Below are 24430 nucleotides of genomic sequence, written 5' to 3' on the forward strand. Positions count from 1 at the left end.
CCCTTCTCCATTGAGAGATGGGCTTATATGCCCCCTCTTCTTAAATCTAAACTCTGTGGCCACTTGCCCGCAGAATTCAGTGGAAGTGAATACTGTACTAGCTTCCAGGCCCAAACCTTAAAACACTGACAGTTTCCACTTCCTGTCTCTTAAATACTGCTTGCTCAAGGAACTTAACACCATGCTGTGAGGAAGTCCAAGTCTCCTCATAGTGCCGTCCACGTGGAGAGGAACCGACAGCCAGCATCAACTCGCCAGCCACTGAGAGTGAGTCTCCTTGGAAAAGGACCCTCCAGCTCCACGTAAGCTGTCCCAGAAAACACTGTGTGGAGCAAGACAAGCTGTGCCCACCAAGCCCTACCCAAGTTGCAGATTCATGAGCAAAATAAGTGTTTATTTTAAGCCATTAAGTTTTAGAGTGGTTGGTTGTAACTGAGGCATACATAAGCGAGGGCTCCTCTGCAAGTAAGAGTACAAAATTAAATACAAAATTGTCAGGGGTTGTTATCTCTCTTTGCATTCTCTGGCTTTCCACCTTTTTATGTCCTTACGTTTATTGTGTGTCTCTTGTAAACAACATATAATTGATTTCTATATTTTTTGGTCATTTCTGATAATCTCTGTGTTCTTACTGAAGAGTTAAATTTATATTCATTTATTACAATTAGTCTTATATTTAGATTTTTTTCTGTCATGTTATTTTGTGGTTATTTTGCCCTGCTCTTACAGTTTTATTATTTCTTCTCTTTCTTCCCTTCGCTGTGCTTGCAGATGTGTTTGTTCTTTGAGAGATTTCATTTTCATCCTATAAACTTTTAAAGGTTTAAAGTTAATATCTTCGGACCAGAGGGCAGACAGCAGAAGCAAGCAGAACTACAATCCTGCAGCCTGTGGAACAAAAACCACATTCACAGAAAGACAGACAAGATGAAAAGACACAGGGCTATGTACCAGATGAAGGAACAAGATAAAACCCCAGAAAAACAACTAAATGAAGTGGAGACAGAAAACCTTCCAGAAAAAGAATTCATAATAATGATAGTGAAAATGACCCAAAACCTCAGAAAAAGAATGAAGCCAAAGATCGAGAAGATGCAAGAAATGCTTAACAAAGACCTAGAAGAATTAAAGAACAAACAAACAGAGATGAACAATACAATAACTGAAATGAAAACTACACTAGAAGGAATCAATAGCAGAATAACTGAGGCAGAAGAATGGATAAGTGACCTGGAAGACAGAATGGTGGAATTCACTGCTGCAGAACAGAATAAACAAAAAAAAATGAAAAGAAATCAAGACAGCCTAAGAGACCTCTGGGACAACATTAAATGCAACAACATTCACATTATAGGGGTCCCAGAAGGAGAAGAGAGAGAGAAAGGACCCGAGAAAATATCTGAAGAGATTATAGTCGAAAACTTCCCTAACATGGGGAAGGAAATAGCCACCCAAGTCCAGGAAGCACAGAGAGTCCCATATAGGATAAACCCAAGGAGAAACACGCCGAGACACATAGTAATCAAATTGGCAAAAATTAAAAATAAAGAAAAATTATTGAAAGCAGCAACAGAGAAACAACAAATAACATACAAAGGAAGTCCCATAAGGTTAACAACTGATTTCTCAGCAGAAACTCTACAAGCCAGAAGGGAGTGGCATGATATACTTAAAGTGATGAAAGGGAAGAACCTACAACCAAGATTACTCTAACCGGCAAGGAACTCATTCAGATTCGATAGAGAAATCAAAAGCTTTACAGACAAGCAAAAGTTAAGAGAATTCAGCACCACCAAACCAGCTCTACAACAAATGCTAAAGGAACTTCTCTAAGTGGGAAACACAAGAGAAGAAAATGACCTACAAAAACAAACCCAAAACAATCAAGAAAATGGTCATAAGAACATACATATTGATAATTACCCTAAACATGAATGGATTAAATGCTCCAACCAAAAGACACAGGCTTGCTGAATGGATACAAAAACAAGACCCATCTGTATGCTGTCTACAAGAGACCCACTTCAGACTCAGGGACACATTCAGACTGAACGTGAGGAGATGGAAAAAGATATTCCATGCAAGTGGAAATCAAAAGAAAGCTGGAGTAGCAATATTCATATCAGATAAAACAGACTTTAAAATAAACAATGTTACAAGAGACAAGGAAGGACACTACATAATGATCAAGGGATCAAACCAAGAAGAAGATATAACAATTATAAATATATATGCACCCAACATAGGAGCACCTCAATACATAAGGCAACAGGTAACAGCTGTAAAAGAGGAAATTGACAGTAACACAATAGTAGTGGGGGGACTTTAACACCTCACTTACACTAATGGACAGATCATCCAAAAAGAAAATAAGGAAACAGAAGCTCTAAATGACACCAGACCAGATAGATTTGATATTTATCAGACATTCCATCCAAAACCAGCAGATTACACTTTCTTCTCAAGCGCACACGGAATATTCTCCAGGATAGATCACACCTTGGGTCACAAATCAAGCCTCAGTATATTTAAGAAAGCATCTTTTCTGACCACAACGCTATGAGATTAGAAATGAATTACAGGGGAAAAATGTAAAAAACACAAACACGTGGAGGCTAAACACTACTTACTAAATAAACAAGAGATCACTGAAGAAATCAAAGAGGAAATCAAAATATACCTAGAGACAAACGACAATGAAAACACGACAATCCAAAACCTATAGGATGCAGCAAAAGCAGTTCTAAGAGGTAAGTTTATAGCTATACAAGCCTACCTCAAGAAACAAGAAAAATCTCAAATAAATAATCTAACCTTACATCTAAAGGAACTAGAGAAAGAAGAACAAACAAAACCCAAAGTTAGCAGAAGGAAAGAAATCAATAAGATCAGAGCAGAAATAAATGAAATAGAAACAAAGAAAACAATAGCAAAGATCAATAAAACTAAAAGCTGGTTCTTTGAGGAGATAAACAAAATTGATAAACCATTAGCCAGACTCAAGAAAACGAGGGAGAGAACTCAAATCAATAAAATTAGAAATGAAAAAGGAGAAGTTACAACAGACACCGCAGAAATACAAAGCATCCTAAGAGACTACTACAAGCAACTCTATGCCAATAAAATGGACAACCTGGAGGAAATGGACAAATTCTTAGAAAGGTATAACTTTCCAAGACTGAACCAGGAAGAAATAGAAAATATGAACAGACCAATCACAAGTAATGAAATTGAAACTGTGATTAAAAATCTTCCAACAAACAAAAGTCCAGGACAAGATAGCTTCACAGGTGAATTCTATCAAACATTTAGAGAAGAGCTAACACCCATCCTTCTCAGACTCTTCCAAAAAATTATGGAGGAAGGAACACTCCCAAACTCAATTCTATGAAGCCACCATCACCCTGATACCAAAACCAGACAAAAAAAGAAAATTACAGACCAATATCACTGATGAATACAGATGCAAAAATCCTCAAAAAAATACTAGCAAACAGAATCCAACAACACATTAAAAGGATCATACACCATGGTCAAGTGGGATTTATCCCAGGGATGCAAGGATTCTTCAATACATGCAAATCAATGTGATATACCATATCAACAAACTGAAGAATAAAAACCATTTGATCATCTCAATAGATGCAGAAAAAGCTTTTGACAGAATTCAACACCCATTTATGATAAAAACTCTCCAGGAAGTGGGCATAGAGGGAACCTACCTCAACATAATAAAGGCCATATACGACAAACCCACAGCAAACATCATTCTCAATGGTGAAAAGCTGAAAGCATTTCCTCTAAGATCAGGAACAAGACAAGGATGTCCACTCTCACCACAATTATTCAACACAGTTTGGAAGTCCTAGCCTCGGCAATCAGAGAAGAAAAAGAAATAAAAGGAATACAAATTGGAAGAGAAGAAGTAAAACTGTCACTGTTTGCAGATGACATGATACTGCACATAGAGAATCCTAAAGATGCCACCAGAAAACTACTAGAGCTAATCAATGAATCTGGTAAAGTTGCAGGATAAAAAATTAATGCACATATATCTCTTGCATTCCTATACACTAATGATGAAAAATCTGAAAGAGAAATTAAGGAAACACTCCCATTTATCATTGCAACAAAGAGAAAAAAATACCTAGGAATAAACCTACCTAGGGAGAAAAAAGACCTGTATGCAGAAAACTATAAGACACTGATGAGGACTTCCCTGGTGGCGTAGTGTTTAGGAATCTGCCTCCAGTGCAGGGGACACAGGTTCAAGCCCTGGTCCGAGAAGATCCCACATGCCGGGGAGCAACTAAGCCCATGCGCCACAACTACTGAGCCTGCGCTTTAGAGCCCGCAAGCCACAACTACTGAAGCCCACGCGCCACAACTACTGAAGCCCACCCGCCTAGAGCCCATGCTCCACAACAAGAGAAGCCACCGCAATGAGAAGCCCATGCACCGCAACGAACAGTAGCCCCCACTCACCGCAACTAGAGAAAGCCCGCGCTCAGCAACGAAAACCCAACACAGCCAAAAATAAATAAATAAAATAATTTTTTAAAAAAAAGGAAAAGACACTGATGAAAGAAATTAAAGCTGATACCAGCAGATGCAGAGATATACCACATTCTTGGATTGGAAGAATCAATACTGTGAAAATGACTATACTACCCAAAGCAATCTACAAATTCAATGCAATCCCTATCAAATTACCAATCGTGTTTTTTACGGTACTAGAGCAAAAAATCTTAAAATTTGTGTGAAGACACAAAAGACCCCAAATAGCCAAAGCAGTCTTGAGGGGAAAAAACAGAGTGGGAGGAATCAGACTCCCTGACTTCAGGCTATACTACAAAGCTACAGTAATCAAGACAATATGGTACTGGCACAGAAACATAGATCAATGGAACAAGATAGAAAGCCCAGAGATAAACCCACGCACCTATGGTCAACTACTCTATGACAAAGGAGGCAAGGATACACAATGGAGAAAAGACAGTCTCTTCAATAAGTGGTGCTGGGAAAACTGGACAGCTACATGTAAAAGAATGACATTAGAACACTCCCTAACACCATACACAAAAATAAACTCAAAATGGACTAGAGACCTAAATGTAAGACCGGATACTATAAAACTCTTAGAGGAAAACATAGGAAGAACACTCTTTGACATAAATCACAGCAAGATCTTTTTTGATACACCTCCTAGAGTAATGGAAATAAAAAGAAAAACAAACATATGGGAGCTAATGAAACTTCAAAGCTTTTGCACAGCAAAGGAAACTATAAACAAGACGAAAAGACAACCCTCAGAATGGGAGAAAATGTTTGCAAATGAATCAACGGACAAAGGATTAATCTCAAAAATATATAAACAGCTCATGCAGCTCGATATTAAAAGAATAAACAACCCAATCCAAAAATGGGCAGAAGACCTAAATAGACATTTCTCCAAAGAAGACATACAGATGGCCAAGAAGCACATGAATAGCTGCTCAACATCACTATTAGAGAAATGCAAATCAAAACTAAAATGAGGTATCACCTCACACCAGTTAGAATGGGCTTCATCAGAAAATCTACAACCAACAAATGCTGGAGAGGGTGTGGAGAAAAGGGAACCCTCTTGCACTGTTTGTGGGAATGTAAACTGGTACAGCCACTATGGAGAACAATATGGAGGTTCCTTAAAAAACTAAAAATAGAACTACCATATGACCCAGCAATCCCACTACTGGGCATATACCCAGAGAAAACCACAATTCAAAAATACACATGCACCCCACTGTTCATTGCAGCACTATTTACAATAGCCAGGTCATGGAAGCAACCTAAATGCCCATCAACAGACGAATGGATAAAGAATATGTGGTACATATATACAATGGAATATTACTCAGCCATAAAAAGGAACGAAATTGAGCCATTTGCTGAGATGTGGATGGATCTAGAGACTGTCATACAGAGTGAAGTAAGTCAGAAAGAGAAAAACAAATATCGTATATTAACGCATATACGTGGAACCCAGAAAAATGGTACAGATGAACCGTATGGACACCAAGGGGGGTAAGCCGCCGGGGCATGGGGGTGGTGGTGTGATGAATTGGGCGATTGGGATTGACATGTATACACTGATGTGTATAAAATTGATGACTAATAAGAACCTGCTGTATAAAAAAAACAGAAAAAACCTATTTATTAAATAATAATAAAAAATAAAGCTTTTTCAAAAACAAAGTTCTCATCTCATACACACACAAAATTGTAACTATGTGAGGTGAAGGATGATAACTAGACTTATTGTGGTGATAATTTCACACCATATGCAAACATCAAATTATTATGTTGCACTCCTGAACTAATACAATGTTGTATGTCAATCTTACCTCAATTTAAAGATCATTATGTACATCTAAAACTAATACAATGTTATATGTCAATTATATGTTTATTAAAAATTAAATTTTAAAATGGAAAATAAATAAAGTTAATATCTTCAGGACTTCCTCAGTGGCACAGTGGTTAAGAATCCAACTGCCAATGCAGGGGACATGGGTTCGATCCCTGGTCTGGGAAGATCCCACACACTGTGGAGCAATTAAGTCCGTGCACCACAACTACTGAGCCTGTGCTCTAGAGCCCGCAAGCCACAACTACTGAAGCCTGCACGCCTAGAGCCCGTGCTCCGCAACAAGAGAAGCCACCACAGTGAGAAGCCCATGCACCGCTGCAACTAGAGAAAGCCCGCGCGCAGCAATGAAGACGCAATGCAGCCAAAAATTAATTTTTAAAAATAATAATAAAGTTAATATCTTCACCTTACTGTTGAACAATAAAAATATCTTAGAATACTTAAACCCAACCATCTGTCACACAAACCCCTATCATACTAATTTTGTTCACAACATAAGCTATATCTTGTTTTACTTAACTCTCAATATTTAACATTAGAATATAGAATTTAATCATTCTTATTTTCTTCATTTATCCAAATGTTTACTCTCTACTTTAGTCAACATTCCTTATACCTTAGATCCTTCTGGGATCATTCCCTTCTTTCTGAAGTTCATGAGATAATAGGCAAATACTACTGAAATATTACTGTTGTCTGTTACTAACAGACAAAACAGACTTCAAGGCAAAAAGCATTACTACAGATAAAGACAGTCATTATACAGCAACAAAAATATCAATTTACCAGGAGATACTGCAAGCTAAAACATAGCTTCAAAATATATAAAGCAAAAATTGCTAGAACCCCAAAAAGAAGTGTGGGATTTCAATTCATATCCTCTATCTCTCTCTCCCTCCACCTCTCCCTCCCCGCTCCCCGCCCCCGCTCCGTAGTTGCTATATCAAGTACACAAAAATTAGGAAGGATTTGGAGGATTTGCACTACACAGTTAATAAGCTTGACGTGATGATCCGATGGGCATATAGAATACATCCCCAACAATCAGAGAACACAATGTTCTTTTGAACACACAGGAAAGGTTTATAAAAACTGACAGTAAGTTCCAAAAACTGGTTATCATATTGAGCTTGTATGCTGAATACAATAAAATTCATCGATAAATTAATAATACCAAAAACCAAAAATAGAGCAGCATTACTTGTAAATTTTTTTAAAAAAACAAGTTCTAGAAAATCTCATGGGTCAAAGCAGCAATCATTATAGACACAGGACCCTGAATGATGTAAAACCTAATTTGAGGGTTTGTGGAAGACTTTCTCAAGGAAGTGCTTATATTAAAAAATAGAAAAGCTAAAGATTAATGTTCTAAGGATCCAAAATAAGCCTACAAAGTAAAAAAGAAAAAAACGTTAGGGCCTGAAGTTTGAGCTCCAGTATCTTCGAGGTAAATTTAAATCCTCCTCAGGGATCTAGAGAAGGCAAAAGGAGCTAAGGAAGAAGATATCCCTAGGCACCTTAATCATCAATAATTTGGATTTCATGTGTGACAATATTAGCTAATAGCAGCTAACTTTACTAAGCTAGGTAATGATGTTGTTCTAATTGCTTCACATGTGTTAACTCATTTGATCCTCATAGCAACCATTTGAAATATAAGATGGGTACTATTATCACACTCATTTTCAGACGAGGAACCTGCGATACAGAGAGATTACATATATTTTTCAAGACTGTACCCTGGAAATGCAAAGCCAGGTTACAAACTCAGCCTCTCAAGGTCCAGGTCCTATGGTCTTAAGTAAATATTATATTACTATTCTCTATTAACAATAAAATCTTGCTAACAGTCATACAGGGAAGATAATTTTTTTTCTTTTTTCCGGTACGCGGGCCTCTCACCGCTGTGGCCTCTCCCGTTGCGGAGCACAGGCTCCGGATGCGCAGGCCCAGCAGCCACGGCCCACGGGCCCAGCCGCTCCGCGGCACGTGGGATCCTCCCGGACCGGGGCACGAACCCGCGTCCCCTGCATCGGCAGGCGGACTCTCAACCACTGCGCCACCAGGGAAGCCCCAGGGAAGATAATTTTTAAAGTCACCACTCCATACAGCCTACCACATAAAAAAGCCATGAAATGAAAAGTGCACATCTTTATTCTCTTCTCTCTATAGTCAAACTCATCCTCTTACTGGCAGCCACAACCTACTCACTCTCGTAGTCTAGTGAAGAGAACAGCCCTATACCCAATGCTTAATGACGTAATAAGAATGGTCACATTATGTACAATTTCACACCCAGAGTGACTGGCCATTTGCAAGGTAATTAGTTGTGAGTATAGATTTTATTTGTAGCTGACATGATACTTTAATAAGAGCAGAAGCAATGAAAGAAGGCAAATAAGCAGCCCTAATTCTTTCCATGGCTACATTCATCTCCTGTGCTGAAAGAAGTGAGCCTGGGGGCGGAGAGGAAAGGTGTTGGCTGCCTAGAAGAGTAGCATTAGGATTTCTAAACACGCAGTGCTATGAAATCACTGGAATTTTGTATCATTAAAAATCACTATAGGGAAGAGATATGGGAACATATGTATATGTATAACTGATTCACTTTGTTATAAAGCAGAAACTAACACACCATTGTAAAGTAATTATACCCCAATAAAGATGTTAAAAAAAATAAAAAATAAAAAAAAAATAAATAAATAAAAAAAAAAATAAAATAAAATAAAAAATCACTATAAAATCGAAATAAATTTTGAGGTCAATAGATATAATAAAATATGAAAGTAGACACTACCAGCTCAGTGTGTTTTCCAAGTCCACGGTAGAGTGCTTCAGGGAACAACGAATGCATGAATGACCAACCGCCAATATAATATCTTTCATGAATATTAGTAATAAAATTCCCTGCAAGCTAAAACAGCTTTTGGAAATTCTATTAATCATATTATTCCAAGGTCTCAAGTAGTAGGTACAGCACTGACTTATAAAAGCTAGGGCATTTTAGTCACCTAAAAACAAGAACAATTTCCAAAATTTGCCGACTTTCTCTAAGAAAGGTATTTACATACTATGTAAAACTGCTACACAATGATCAAATTGCTTTACACTGGTATGCAAAGATTATCTCCAATTATTTATAATTTTGGTAACAAATGTTCAAAAGAAGTGAAGTCTTGGCTGAGGTTTTCCTTATACTTTTATTACACTGAGGTTTTTAGTGTAATGCTACCCAACGAAACAGATTTGTTTATATTAGGAGATTTAAGATAGGAAGTCAATTCATTTTAAAATTAATAGAAAAATGTTTTTGTGAGACACCAAAAATAACAAAATATTACAATACGATCACTACTGTGATTATTATTAATGAGTGGACAACTTTTGGACATTAAGTTGAAGATCTGGGTTTGTTGTTGTTTTTAATTAATTTTGTTGACCTTTATGAATCTTCCTTTCATCTATAAAGTAAAAACAGTTAACTTACAATGAAGTGGTTATTAAGATGACATGAATTAATTTATGTGAACATATGTTCCAAATCATAAGGCACTAAGCAAATATATTTTTTAGGTTTTTTTCAAAAGTGCTTAAAATATTTTGCCTCAACCAAAATTAGACAAATTTGTTCAAATGTCAATTTATTTTATAAAGTACACCAGACCCTTTCAGGAAACTACTTAAGGTTTCAGATAAACAAATACACAAATGCACACACATACACACACACACCAGAATTAGTGATATCTAGCAAACTATACATTAGTGAATTGGACATGTCTTTTACTTAAAGCCCAATTCTCAATCAAGCGATTTAATGAATTACCCTCATTAACAAAATAACATTTTAAAGCTTCTGTAATTTGTCTTAGTAGCAAAAAAAAATTATCTCATTTTGTCAATTCAACCATATCATTTAGATGAGTGCCTACCAAAAGGAAAGAAGTCATCAGAAAACTGAATTCAGTTGCATCAGATAATATACAATCATATTTCCGATTTCAGTATATCCTAGATAGGTCAAGCATTATGCCAGCCATCACCATACTTCCCTTCCTAAGAAAACCTACAGCCAGTGGTGAGGGAGAAGCTGCAAATTGTTCCTTTTTTTTGTTTTATCACAGTTTGGTTGTATTAAATGTCTTATAATTGGCAGAGATCTATGCAAGCAGAGTTCTAAGTGATAAACCTTCAGGCCATACTTGATGCATTTGCCTCATAATGCGACCCTAAGCTTAACAGAATGTATAGAAGGGATAAAGTTTTTCTAAATGCATCCTGGCTGTTTTATTTACCTCTCTATTGACCCAGCAATTCCACTCCTAACCAAGAGAACTGAAAGCATACGTTCACTCAAAAACTTGTACACAAATGTCCATAATATTTAGTCAAAACATAGAAACAACCTAAATGTCTATCAATTGATGAATGGATAAACAAAAAGTAGTATATTCATACGATGGAATATTATTCAGCCATAAAAAAGAACAAAGTAGTGATACATGCTACAACATGATGAACCCTGAAAATATCATAGTAACTGACAGAAGGCAGACACAAAAGGCCACGTACTGGATGATTCCATTAACATGACATGTCCAGAACAGGCACATCTATAGGGACAGAAAGTAGATGGGTTGCTGAGGACTTGGCGGTGAGGAGAGAATGGGGAGTGAAAGCTAACGGGAACAGGATTTCTTTTTGAGGTGATGAAAATGTTCTGGAATGACAGTGGTGACAGTTGCACAACTTTGTAAATACATTAAATACCACTGAATTATCTACTTTGAAAGGTGATTTTTTTGTTTTGTTTTGTTAAGTGAATTATATCTCAATTAAAAAAAAAAAATCCATCCCACCCTGTACATTCAGTCGTCTTTTTCTCTTCTGTCAACAGTTCCAGTCAAGTTGATATAATGTGTATCTGGGACAAGACAGCCGGAACATTCTTATCGCTGCACCTTTGATCTGAGATGCTCCCCAGGCCCTTCTTCCTACCTCTCCCCACTCCTTCTCCTTTACCACTCTGCAAAGTCCAGATCAAGTCCCACTTTTTCCAGAACACTTTCCATCCTTAGTTGACTAGTCTGCCAGAGGACAGGCAAGCCTTCTTTGTTTCATTCCTAATCATCAACACTGCTGAATTTAGTTGAATAATATACAAATGACTCTAACTGTAGCTGCAGATAGGGCTTTCACTTTATATCGCAGATTGGAAATATAGAAGCTCAGGCAATTTTTTCATATATGTTCTCAATTATAATGATCACGTGCAAGGCTTGTATCTAATACATGCCTTCTTTCAGTTAAACATTATTTGAAAAAAATGAGAAATGTATTATTTTTCCAAATAATTACATAAGCACTTTGCAAAAACAGGACTGCATTAAAAGATGAGCTAAATTGAATTATTGCCACATGACATGGATTAAAGGATATCATTCCACTTATCCTAACAAAAGGATTATCATAACATACAGTGGTTCCTTCAGAGGGATATGACTATATACATGAAATATATCAACAGTACTATAATTATCAGAATTCATGACTAAAGAAGCTAGCAAAATCTTATTTCCAATTAGCACACAAATACAAACTGTTGAATTATTTCCAGAATATGCCTCAGAGCACTTGTTCATTTGTTATAGCCCTTCAGAAAAAAATTATTTTCTCTTTTACACATATTCCCCACAGAATTCTTTCTTGCACAAAGGAGCAAAGTCAATATAAATAATTAAGAATTGCTTCTTCTTTGTTAATTTTGAGTCATCTTAATTAATTCCAATATATATACCCTCTGTTTATTGCACATACTACATGCAGAAATAAACTATTAAGAGTATCACACAATGACTTTTTGAAGTTGCATTCGATTTGAAGCTATTCAGTATCTTTCAACCTGTGCCACACTTCAATAATGACTATTTAATAATTACAATCATCCCCTTAGTAGCTTGGCATTTCATTTTCCTTGCCCTATAGCACCCTACAGCTGAAGGCAAGGAACACTCTCTGTTGATTAGTTATTTAAGACCAGCAACAATAACTACACTGGAGAGAAGGCTACTTGGAGAGGATTACATAAGAGCTGGAGCTCAACAGCCTCAGACAGAGAGCAGCAAATTATAAACCCAAGTACTTCGTTGCATGTAACCAAATTGGCTAGTTGAAATGCTAATTGCCTTTCAGCAAAACTAAAGACAGACAGGGGACCTTGTGCTTCAGAGAAAGAAGTGCATTTTTATTCCACTTCTGCACTATTGTCTTGCTGAGAATCACTGGAAATCTATTCATAAAAGTAGCTCTTTCCCTAACCTTTAAATTGTGGGAATTTTATTCAGCCTGTACCACCACCTCCAACCTGATGTGCCAAGATGCGAACAGATGGTTGGATTTAAGCCATGTTAAGCCCCTAATAAAGTAAAGCATGAAAGAATTCTACTCCCAAATACATAGTACAAATCAAAAAAACATGCCTAGGGAAAAAGAATTTTGAATAACAAATACATTTATTAAATTTAAATAGTCAAATAATATAATCTTTAAAATGAATATTTTCAACGTAATTACATTCAAATGCATATGGAGAGCTGGCATTGCCTCTCTCAAAGAGAACCCACCCCCGCCCCCGGCCCTCCTTTTTAACTAATAATTTTGTATTAGTTCAAAACTCATTTATGGACATCTATTCCAACAGTCAGTTTTAGCCCTTTATATGAAAGAAGGTCCATTCTGGGTTTTCAGAATCCTGAATAAATGAATGAGAAATGTCCTTTCAGCATCTTGCCCTCATTCTGAGGTACAGGCAGACTTACGCCTGACTGCACCAGAAAGGGCCCCCATGACCACCTGCCCAACAGCTGGGGGAGGGACTTGGTGTGGTACGTTTTAAAGTGTATAGTGTGTCACAGTGCGATCAGAAAACACAGCCTTTGCATTACCACAGCCTCCTGTGTCCCAGCTCCACCCTCCTCCTCCTCTGTCACACCTCTATCAGGACAACAGAGCTCAGCTTCCTGTGTGGCCTGAGATCCTAGCATATTGGGGAACCCTCCAAACTTGCAAAGATACCTCCTGTCCCCCCAGTCCTGCCTTCTGAAGGGAAAAAAAACAGGCCTGCGTACGTGGCAAAATCAACTTTCTGTACTACTTCATTCTGCATGAGAGGGAAAGAGTCTGGTTTATTAGCAGTATGTTTATCTTCATTTCTCAACAGATATCTTTGTTTATATAATGTTTGAGCTGCCTGAGAGTGAGAGAATACTAAGACTAAATAGAGCTTTAAACCGTAAACGGTTAAATAAATAATTCAGTTCTCACCCTGATTCGGCAGGATTTAAGGGAAGAAAGACATCTCTCTGGCTGGATGTTCACCAAAATCTTTGGATAGTGGAGTTCCTGGTAATTTTTCTTTTTTTCTGTACTATTTGAATTTCCTACATGACTTTGTATTATCTTTACAATTGGAAAAAAAAAGTTATTTGCAAATCAGCGAGAGAGAAATGTACACTCAACTGTGTGTAATACTTAGCTGTGTGACTTTTTTTCTCACAACATCAGAGAAATGCCCAACCACATCTCTCCAACATACTATATTTCATAGTCAAATTAAACAATCATGATCTAAGCAGCTTAATATGCTTTATAAGCAGGTGTAAACTGTCTAGTTACCCTCTACATGAAGTCAAAGTGGTGATGGCATAGTGCTTCCACTATGCAGATTTTGGACCCAGTACATAAAATAATCCCTTGTCACAGGTAAATAGTTAACAAAGCCACTTGTTCAATATATTAACCACTTTGTTAAACCCTAGAGATACTAGAGAAATATATAATACAGTCACTGTCCTCAAAGATTTTATATCCTAATTGGGGCAACTTTGAAATCTTCAATAACAGTAAGACAGCAATATAAAAAAGGGCATGGGGCAGCATTTGGTTGAGTGGCAATAAATTCAACATTTAATGACCAAGTTAATGGTAACATGCTTCTCACTTATTAGTTTCTAGGAATGTACAGATGACTAAAGTCATAAATGGGAAAATAGAATATATGTCTTTAAGTGAATCTCTTAACTTTTCTAAGTTTAGTTTCCCCAAATATAAAATAAAGGAATTGGTCTAGTTTGGCTCCAGGTCTCCTCCCAGTACTTGAGGAGTTCAATGATATATTCACCGCCTATGAATTTCCGAACAATAAAGGGTCACACACCTAATCTAAGTCAAAATGTATTTTCTTTGTGGACTCTCCCAGAGCATAGATCTTTCTGCCTCAGTTTCTTCATCTGCAAATCAAGGAAATAGTATTTGACAACTAAATATAAAGTTACTCTATTTAAAGGGCCTAGTAGAATTCCTGGTATATAGCGGACCTTCAAAATATGTGGCATACTATTATCATTCATTGTGGGAATATGTACAAAAGGATTTACTCACAGCTGATTCTTCTATGAACACTTTTTCTTTGCGTGTAGCATAGGCAAGGGCACCTCCAAGTAGAAAGATAATCTGAAATACTTTTGTGTAACACTAGCCTCTGACTTCCCATATTATTTCTAATTGTTACTTTTTATTACCACAAAAGCATTTGTGTTCCAAATATACCTCATGTTTTCATTTTGGGACAATGAATACAATTAGCACTCAATATTTGATAAATATATATACAATATAAACCATAATCGTTGTTATTAAAATATAATAAATGTTGACTGATACATCATTTCTATATGTGATGATATCAAGATTCAGTGTTGTTTCATAATTTACTTTCACTCCATTATGAACTTGCATTTTAGTCTAAGATTATTTCTTAGCTGGTGTTTATGGGTGGTTTCAGCTTTTAATCTTCACATTCATTATAGTGTAGATGCTTAAAGCACTTGGGAAAAATCCTTGATCCAGCTCTTATTAACTTTGGACAAGGAGCTTAAACTTTCCGTGCCTCAGTGCCATTATCTGTAAATTGGGATAATACTATTTAATTTATGGTCTTGTGAGTGTTACATAAAATATCGCATATAAAGGCCTTCTCAGAATTCATTACATAGCAAGCGTTCAATACTGGGTGACTGCTATTGTCATTCATCATGGAGATAGGCTTCGGTCATACTTATTTTTAGCGTATACAGTTTGGTTGCTCCTTTTTAAAAAGTTATAATCTTGAGACATAATAAGTCTTTCTAAGCACCTAGTCCAATCCCTTTACTTTATAAATGAAGAAACTAAGGCACAGAAGGATGGGTGAATGTCCAAAGTCACTGTAAGTTAATGGCAAAGCCTGCATGTTATACCTAAACGCATATATTTAAAACGTTTTATTGCAACACAGTTCAAGACGTATTTGGCACGTCCCAGCATCCTAGGAAATTACCCCAAAATAAATAAATTGCTGGTGTTCATTTGTATCATGACTAGAACATAGAACATCTTTTTTTCTTTTTTCTTTTGTGTGGTTCCATCTGGCTCTTTTGATAAATGACACACAGCGGAGGAAAAAGAACTTTGGTGATGTAAGGTAATAACTTCTGCAAGAATTTGTATATAATGCTGAATGCATCAGTTACAGTACACTTTTTGAGCTTTATCCTAATTGTCAGTAATTATGCACCTTCAAGATTCGATGTTAGTAATCTCTAAAACAGTGTGCATCTAACATATAAACACATTACACAAGTTTTTAAAGGTTTTGGGTTTTGTGAAATTTTTGTTTTACTTTAAAACAGTAGTTACACAGAATTAAAAAACACTGCACCTTAAAATCAGCTGCACCCCGATGAAAACTGCCATAATTTCTTAGTTTTAGCTTTAAGAAAAAAATCAATTTTAAAATAGTTTAAAACATTATAAATGTGTAAGTTTTTAATGTGTATTATTCTACAGCTCCAGGCTAATTTCTAATTCCCTTAAATCAATTCCCTGAAAGTTCTTCGACGTAGCGGTTATTCTGGAACATAAGACTCCTTAAATTTATCTCAACCTTCCCGTTATTTATTTCCTAAGGCGCGCCTTTCTTGATCGGTTATTTTTCAGGCAGACTTTTTAAAATTAAAGCTAGGATTCGAGTTTCAAACAGGCAGAAAGAGAATAAAAGAAACTTTTCCCTTTGCTCACTCTCTTCTCACCTTCTTTGAGATGAGGCAGCTGTGGAAAGGGCGGGTGACAGGAACGCCACGCTCAATGCACCGCCGCGGCCGTAGATAGGGCGGACGCGGGCGGCGCGGCTGAGTTAGCCGCAGCCCGCGGCACGCTCGCCGCCCACCTCCAGCAACAGGTGCTGGCGAACGACCCCGTGCCGCCGAGGATGAGGCGGCGCTCCCGTGGGCCACCGGGATGTCCGCAGCACCACCCCACAGCCACAGCCTACCTGGCCCCGGGGACACCGACATCCGCACGCTCTCCGAGGTCCCCGTCGGTCCTCCCTTCGCACAGCCTCGCTCTGCCTCTCACTCGCGTCCCCACGCTTCGCCGGGGCTGCCGAGTCTTTCTCCCGCTGTCGGCTCAGGAAGGTGGCTCCATCCTCCCCCTCTCATCCTTCCCCCGCCTCCTCCCCTTCCATCCTCGTCTGCTCCAATAGGACTCGCGGCTCCCCGGGCTGCGCTCACCTGACCAGCGGAGTGGGGGTGGCCACCCAAGGCAGCGCGCCCTCGTTTGCGCAGCGGGCAGCTAGGTCCGCGCTCCGGCAGCGGGAACACCCTGTCTTGGCCGTCCCTAATGGACTCTTCCAGCAGCTAGGCCCCCGAGCTGACCTGCCTGCGCGCAGGAACACGCGAGTCCTGCAGCAGCAGCGCGTCTTCGACCCCGAGAGCGGACTGCGCTTTCTGGTAGACAGCTTTGACGAAACTTGCTAGTTTGACCCTTTGGGCACAAGAACCCCACACACGCCTAGACAGCGGGGTACTCCGCCCTACGTACACCACTGTAAGCAATTGCTGATGTTCTTTCCGGAGAGAAAAAACATTTACTGAGTCTTGTTCTGTTCCTAAAAGGACATTTGTTTTAAGGTTGAAGCACGCCCTGAGATGTTCACCTCTTGAGAATTTGCGCGTGAGTTGGTGAAATATTAGAAATGAGGAATCTACTCTCACGTGCACTTATAAGCACAGACTGAGGTCAACATCTGAGTAAGTTATCTGTCTCCTCGTTTATGAAATACGAGTATTAATTCTTACCTAAGAAGGCTGTTGGAAGGATTAGATGAATGAGATCGTGTGAGGTGCAACTCTTTACACCTGGTAAATCCTCAACAAATGTTGGCAGTTATTTCCAAGGCTTAAAAGTAAAGCCCCCAAGGTCAGACCATCTCATCGGCAACGTGCAAATCACCATCTGCATCAGAGATTTTTAAAGCACATGCAGCATTCTCAGAATCATAGACGTTCGAAACCAGGAGGGAGATTGAAATTAGCAATTAGCAGTCCAGCACCACCTCACCGCTGATTTTATGGTCGAAAAAATTAAAATAAATGCTGATTGAGTGGCTTAAAGTCATAATTAGGACTAGGTCCTAGGTTTCCTATTTCCAAGGTTCCCTTCCTAAGGAAGGGTGTAGGAACAGGAATAACCAGAATGTTACTTTGAGTTCCAAACTGCTATCCAGGAGTATTCATTTAGCATTATTATGAGCTGTTACTAAGTGCATCATCTCAAAGCTGCAACAGTCAACAAATGGCATCAAAGCCGAAAGTTACTCAGGCAAAAGGGTTCTGATGCAGAAATGGTGTGGGACTGCAAATGATGCACTTCAAAGCTTAAGAGAAGTTTGTGAGAAGAGCGACCTAAATGATCTAGGGGATTGAACAATTTCCCTGTGAGGCTCAGCTGCAAAGGTGGGTCTAGAAGCTGTAAATCCATGAGGCCTTATTAACAGATTCGCTTACTTACATTAGTTATTGTTAATATGTGTTTACTCTGCTAATACACCCCATGAATTTACAGCTTCTAAATTATTTAAAACCTCTTATAGCTTCCAGATTATTTGAAATGTCTTACTAAAATACATATTCAGCCCACAGGTTTTGTTTGTTTTTAATTTATTTTTAGCTGCATTGGGTCTTCCTCGCTGCACACGGGCTTTCTCTAGTTGCAGTGAGCAGGGGCTACTCTTCGTTGTGGTGCCCGGGCTTCTCATTGTGGTGGCTTCTCTTGTTGCAGAGCACGGGCTCTAGGCACTCGGGCTTCAGTAGTTTGGCACGCGGGCTCACTAGTTGTGGCTCGTGGGCTCTAGAGGGCAGGCTCAGTAGTTGTGGCGCACGGGCTTAGTTGCTCCACAGCATGTGGAATCTTCCTGGACCAGGGCTCGAAACCCGTGTCCCTGCATTGGCAGGCGGATTCTTAACCACTGGGCCACCAGGGAGGTCCACCCACAGTTTTATTGTATTATTAGGATGCTTAAAGGCTTTATTTGCAGCTAAATGATACTTTACTGAGACCCCAACAAAGTCAGTGTTTATCAATGAACTATTCTGTCTTTTTTTTTTTTTGAACTATTCTGTCTTAATCATTGTTTCACCAAGTTCTGTGATTAAAGCCATTCTGCACAACTGGACTTAGCATGCATTTTCACTCTGTGTGACACCATCCTAGGCCCCGTGTGGGTCAAAATGAAAACTTAACACCCACTGTCTTTCTCAAAGCTACCTCAGGGAATTAAGTAATTCATTAACAATTATTACTGAGTGTTTAGGAAGCAGAAAACACTGGAAGGCACTGTGGGAAAAACAAGATCTCTAAATCACAACCCTGAGTTCACTGAGTTTGCACTCTCTCTCTGGGTAAGAGTTTAATGAACCACAAAGCAGAATATGCCAAGCAAAAAAATGAGCATCCCAGAGAGTAGTAGCAATGCTTCGAGAGGAAGAGATTATATAGAATGCTGAAAGCTTCTCCCAAGAGCTGAAAATAAAACCACAGCAAACAGTATAGCTGATATTTTTAGCTAAATCATGTAGATGTTACCAACTGCTGAAAGTATTCAATGCATGTCTGTCCATTGCACTTAAATCCAAACTCCTCACCTGGACTGCAAGAACCACATGATTCTGTCTTTTCTTTTCCAGCTTCAGGTTGTCCCATTCTCCCTCTTTTCACTGTATTCCCATCACACTGAACTTCATTCTTTGGCTCAAACACAGCAAAATCATTCCTGCCTCAGAACCTTTGCACAAGCTTTCCTCTCTGCCTGGCACGCTGTTGTCAGAGATCTTCATATGGCTGGCTCCTTCCATCATATCTTTCATTTGAGGGGTGTCCTTTCCTTGGAGGTGTCTGCCCTGATTACTTCTGTGGGCACTCTTACCTACTACTTTGTTTTATTTTCTTCATATTATTTATCCCTAATAAAGATCTTATTTGTTTATTTAGGTGTTTTTGTCTGCCCATAGGAATGAAAGCTCCAAGAGGGTAGGTTCCATGTCTCTCTCATTGGCTGCTCTATAGCTAGTAGCTAGAATAGGCTCTGGGATATAGCAGAAAGTTAATATGTATGGAAGAAAGGGAGGGAGAGAGGAAAGGCCTATATAATAAGATTGTGTGAAGAACCTGGAGGCTATCATATCAAAAGGATTCCCAGAGCTTATTTTCGTGTACTTCACAATCCAGCCTTAGAAAACATGACTTGATCCCATGTTAAAGTACAAATATGCTGGAATCAGAGATATTTTAAACTTCTTCCATCGTTTACAGCTTAGAGACCTGGTTCTTCAAGTCATGCTTTGATAAGGAAAACAGAAAGGAGGGGGATTACTGGGCATCTGGAAGTGGGAGGTGGAGGGGCCACTGAGAGAGAAGGGTGTTGAAAGGAAAGTTGAAAGATCTGAAGGCAAGTTGGCCTAATTCCCAATTCTGCCTAAATGCAGCACTGATGGAGTGTAAGTCTTTTTCACTATTGTAATCTTCATGAAATCAAATCAATCACTAAATTTCACACATTAAAGAATAATTAGTTTTCTTAAACTCTGTAAGGAAAGTATTGATGTCATACAATTTTTCTTCCTTCTCCAATTTAGTTAGTCTTGCATACTAATAAGCCTTGTAAATCTTCTCCAAAGATCTCTTCAGTTCCTTGAAAAAGGTGTTTCTCATACTTGACATTCTGAGTTTAGATATCTAAGTTTAGATATGCATAAGGGAATTTCATCAAAGGAACAAAACCAAGCTTAGGCAGTAGCTACTTCTCCTTCCTTCCAAAAAAACTAGAAGTAGGATGTTACTGCAGGAGTACCCAAATCTGTCTGCCAGAGGCTTCTTCTGTTTGGGCCCAGACAGGAAAAAATTAAGATTTGTCAGGAGCTTGCTACACTCCTGGACTCCTCTTTCTCTAGGTTCAGACCTGCCTAGGCTACTAGCCAATCAGATTTCCTCCCTTGCACCCCCAATATGTCATAAAGTTCTCAATAAATTTTAGTGTTTATCATCTTAGCACTTCATAATGGAAAAACAAACAGAGCTTAAATCCATGCTCTCAAAGGGCCTGGCGCACTGTAGTAGCTCATTAAACATTTGTTGAATGAGTGATGTGACTGGACAAATACGTCAGAAGGAGGCCCCACTGTCGGACCCAGAATTTCATTTCGTGAGCCAAAGGAAACCATCCTCTGCCTCAAAGGGACCAGCGAATCCATTTAATAACTGAGGATACTTTAAGCTTGAGGTGCTTCTCCCAGTTTAGAAAAAGAAAAATATTCTTGGACATTTTGGACATAAAAATCTGAGCGAGTCCCTGAAATATAGCTATCCCTTGGTGTTACTGCTTCCTTGAACACTCTACTCCAAATTCATTTAATTAATCTCTTGCTTACTGATAATTAAAAGCCATCTGCCTCTGAGCTGCCAGACCTTGCTTTTCCTCTTCTTCAGAGAGCACCATAATCCTGCTAGCTACTATTCGTCTTCTAAGCGAGCACCTACTTAACCAGAAGCATCGCTAGACCTTCAGAATATGAACATGGACAAAATGCGGCCTCTGCCCTCCTATAGTCCACATTGAATAGGCGAAAGAAGACATAAATCATGATAATCAAAAGTACCATGTGACCATCAAAGAGATTACAAAGATGGTTCAGAGAAGGGAGAGATGAGATTACAGGACTGCATCAAGATGACTTTCCTCTTGGCTCTGATAGATCTGTCATATCCACCCGGCTCTGGTTCCCAGGGCTTGCGTTGTCCTGTCTGACAGAACAGCCAGCTGCTCCCAGTGACCTCTGGACCTGAGTTAACCATGCTGTGACTGAGTCACACTCAACAGGAAACATATAGAAAAACAATTTTAAACCTGTATGTCAGGGATCAGAAAACTTTTTCTATAAAGGGCCAGACAGTAAATATTTTAGACTTGCAGGCCATGCGGTCTCTGTTGCAAATATTCAACTCTGCCATTGTAGTGTGAAAGCACCCAAAGACAATATGTAAACAGATGAGCATGGCTGTGTTCCAATAAACCTTATTTACAAAATCAGGCGGTGGCCAGAAATGGCCAAAGAGCCATAGTTTGCTGATCCCTGCTCTATGCAGAAGCAAAAGTTATTTTAGTTAACAGGTTTTCTTTTATACTGCTATACTAAATTGATTAATTCACTCAACAAACATTTATTGAGTGCCAAGGATCTATGATGTTTCAGAAATGTAAAGATGAATAAGGATATGGTCTCAGTCCTTAAGAATATTTCTGTAGCAGAATTTGCTGTCCTGTTCCACGAGGTCCCTCTACATATTCCATTTACAATGTATTCTAGCCCTGAGTCTTTGCAAGAAGTCTGGACTATCCCCTGTCCTAGATCCACATTTTTATAATCTGCTGTTTCTTTTTTCTCTACCTAGTTTCTAATCAATGTTTTAATCTGACCTTCACAACAACTATATGTGCAGATTCTGGCTAAGTTCTTGCTTGTTCTGATCTAAACTTCTGACCCTTAACAAACTTGCCTTGAGTTCTACATTCTCACTCTTTAAAAAAAAAAAAAAAGAAAAGAAAAGAAACTTTAAAAAAGCAGCTAACAACTATTATCAACTTATGCATCAACTGGGGCTTCTTGTCCACCTGCTGTGTACATTGTACAGTATTAAAAATCAATGTACTGGGGCTTCCCTGGTGGCGCAGTGGTTGAGAGTCCGCCTGCCGATGCAGGGGACGCGGGTTCGTGCCCCAGTACGGGAAGATCCCACATGCCGCGGAGCGGCTGGGCCCGTGAGCCATGGCCGCTGAGCTTGCGCGTCCGGAGCCTGTGCTCCGCAGCGGGAGAGGCCACAACAGTGAGAGGCCCGCGTACCGCAAAAAAAAAAAAAAAAAAAAAAAAAAAAAAAAATCAATGTACTGAATGGGCCATTTTCTGCTCCCATAGAACTGTTGATTTGGCCTAAGCCAGGAACAAGAGACAAGTACCTGACTTCTAAAGAAAGGGCCAACCATTGAGACCAGACTGTGCCTCCAGGGCTTTTTAAGAGGTGGAAAGGTAAATATAGGACAATTACCTACCTCCACCCTCACCTCAGAGGGAAGAAAATCATCCCTGAGTAGTCAGCCTATGGGGGAGGTTCTTGCTTTTCTCTCTCTTTCAGAACTGTGTTAGAAATTGGAGATCATAGTAGAGAGGCAGGATTGGCTACTCATTCCAGCGTTGTCTGCTCAGGCCAATAAATTTGTTGATCTGCCCTGACCCTACCACTAAGAGGAAAGAGAAATGGGAAAGAAAGAAGGCAGAACAGAGAGAAAGAGGGTAAGGGAGCAGCCTCACTGTCACCTTTGTACAAAAATGTGTAGATCTCTCATGGATTGTGATACCATGGAGGGTGCTCTTTGGTAAAATCTTGTCAATACCTGACCCAAGAGAACAGCCCATGAAGTGGGAAGACCCAGGAACAAGAGACTATGTACTTCTGGGAAGTAGCTGAAGGAGGCGATTAAGAAAAAACTGACTTCAAGGAAACATGCAATGGGAAGGGCTCGCAGAACCCACCAGGACATACCCATGTGCCTTTGAGAACATCAGCACGCCAGTCACACAGAGGATAGCTAGTCTGTATTATCCAGAGAAGCAGCCACAGCCCTAAAGGAGGGGGCTATGCCGACAAGCAGTCAAAGAGATGTTTGTCCTTCTCCTAGTCTCCCTCTCAGCTCTCAGCATCAGAAGAGTTAGACCTTGAAAAGGAACAGGTAGAAAAGACAGGTATTCTAGAACAAGAATCACCATACACACACACACTACATACTTCAACACCTAATCATGTCTCCTTTCCATTTCAGGTCCCTGGAGCCATTGGTCTGGCCTGTAGCTAGGAGGAAAAAGCTTTGAATCCGATTTGAGTTTGGCATATATTGAAATTATGGAATCTCCCCAAGAGATTTGCTACCCAATGAGAAAGAATAATTTGACATAGGACACAGAGGGAAGAGACTGTAGACAACAATATTAAATCATATTTATGTTTGGAGTTCATGTTTGAACCCCACTGAATTAAAACTCCTCAGTAAACCAGCTATATCAGCATTTCCGAAAGCATGTACTGTGGATTTCAGTTTCCCAAATTTGCAAATGGCAAAAGGCTCTGTAATCAAACCATAAATGTGGGAAACATTCTTAAAAAACCATTAAGCACTTTAAAATGTTAAAGCATCTGAATACTATGGTAAATAAACCAGTTTAAATTTGCTTAGCTCACTGTTTTATATATTTATTTGATCATAGAAACTTTCTTTTTCTATGAGATTCTTATTAATATTCTTCAAAATACACCTTTGAAAATTCTGTTCGAAAAAAATATCAAAGCCTGGTTAATAAGTCTAAACTCAAAGTCATATGAATGCCAACTGGGCAATTAATGGAAAGAAACCTGTTTCTTTTGGGTTTGGGTTCCTTGCCTGTCTGCGTCACTCCCTCCAGGACTGCAGGAGCTGTGCAACTCTTGGCAGTATCATTTACATGGAAATCTATGTGAGGGATGCCCCCTGGAGTTGTTCGCACCAATGAGGACCACATGAGAAAACATGTAACTTTATGAGGGGGTTGAAAAGCCGAA

At 39.0% G+C, this 24430-nt stretch overlaps 1 protein-coding gene across 1 annotated transcript in view; it reads right to left on the reverse strand.

Moving 5' to 3' along the window:
- The window catches only part of ADGRV1 (adhesion G protein-coupled receptor V1), a 565763-nt gene extending 548896 nt beyond the window's left edge, over window positions 1-16867 (reverse strand). Inside the window, exon 1 of the mRNA XM_060009164.1 lies at window positions 16782-16867. Coding sequence (XP_059865147.1) covers window positions 16782-16803 — 22 coding nt within the window. The 5' untranslated portion in view covers window positions 16804-16867. The remainder of the gene's footprint in view (window positions 1-16781) is intronic.
- Between the last annotated feature and the right edge of the window lie 7563 nt (window positions 16868-24430).

The sequence above is a fragment of the Delphinus delphis genome, chromosome 3, assembly GCF_949987515.2.
Source record: "Delphinus delphis chromosome 3, mDelDel1.2, whole genome shotgun sequence".
In the NCBI taxonomy this organism is placed as follows: domain Eukaryota; kingdom Metazoa; phylum Chordata; class Mammalia; order Artiodactyla; family Delphinidae; genus Delphinus; species Delphinus delphis.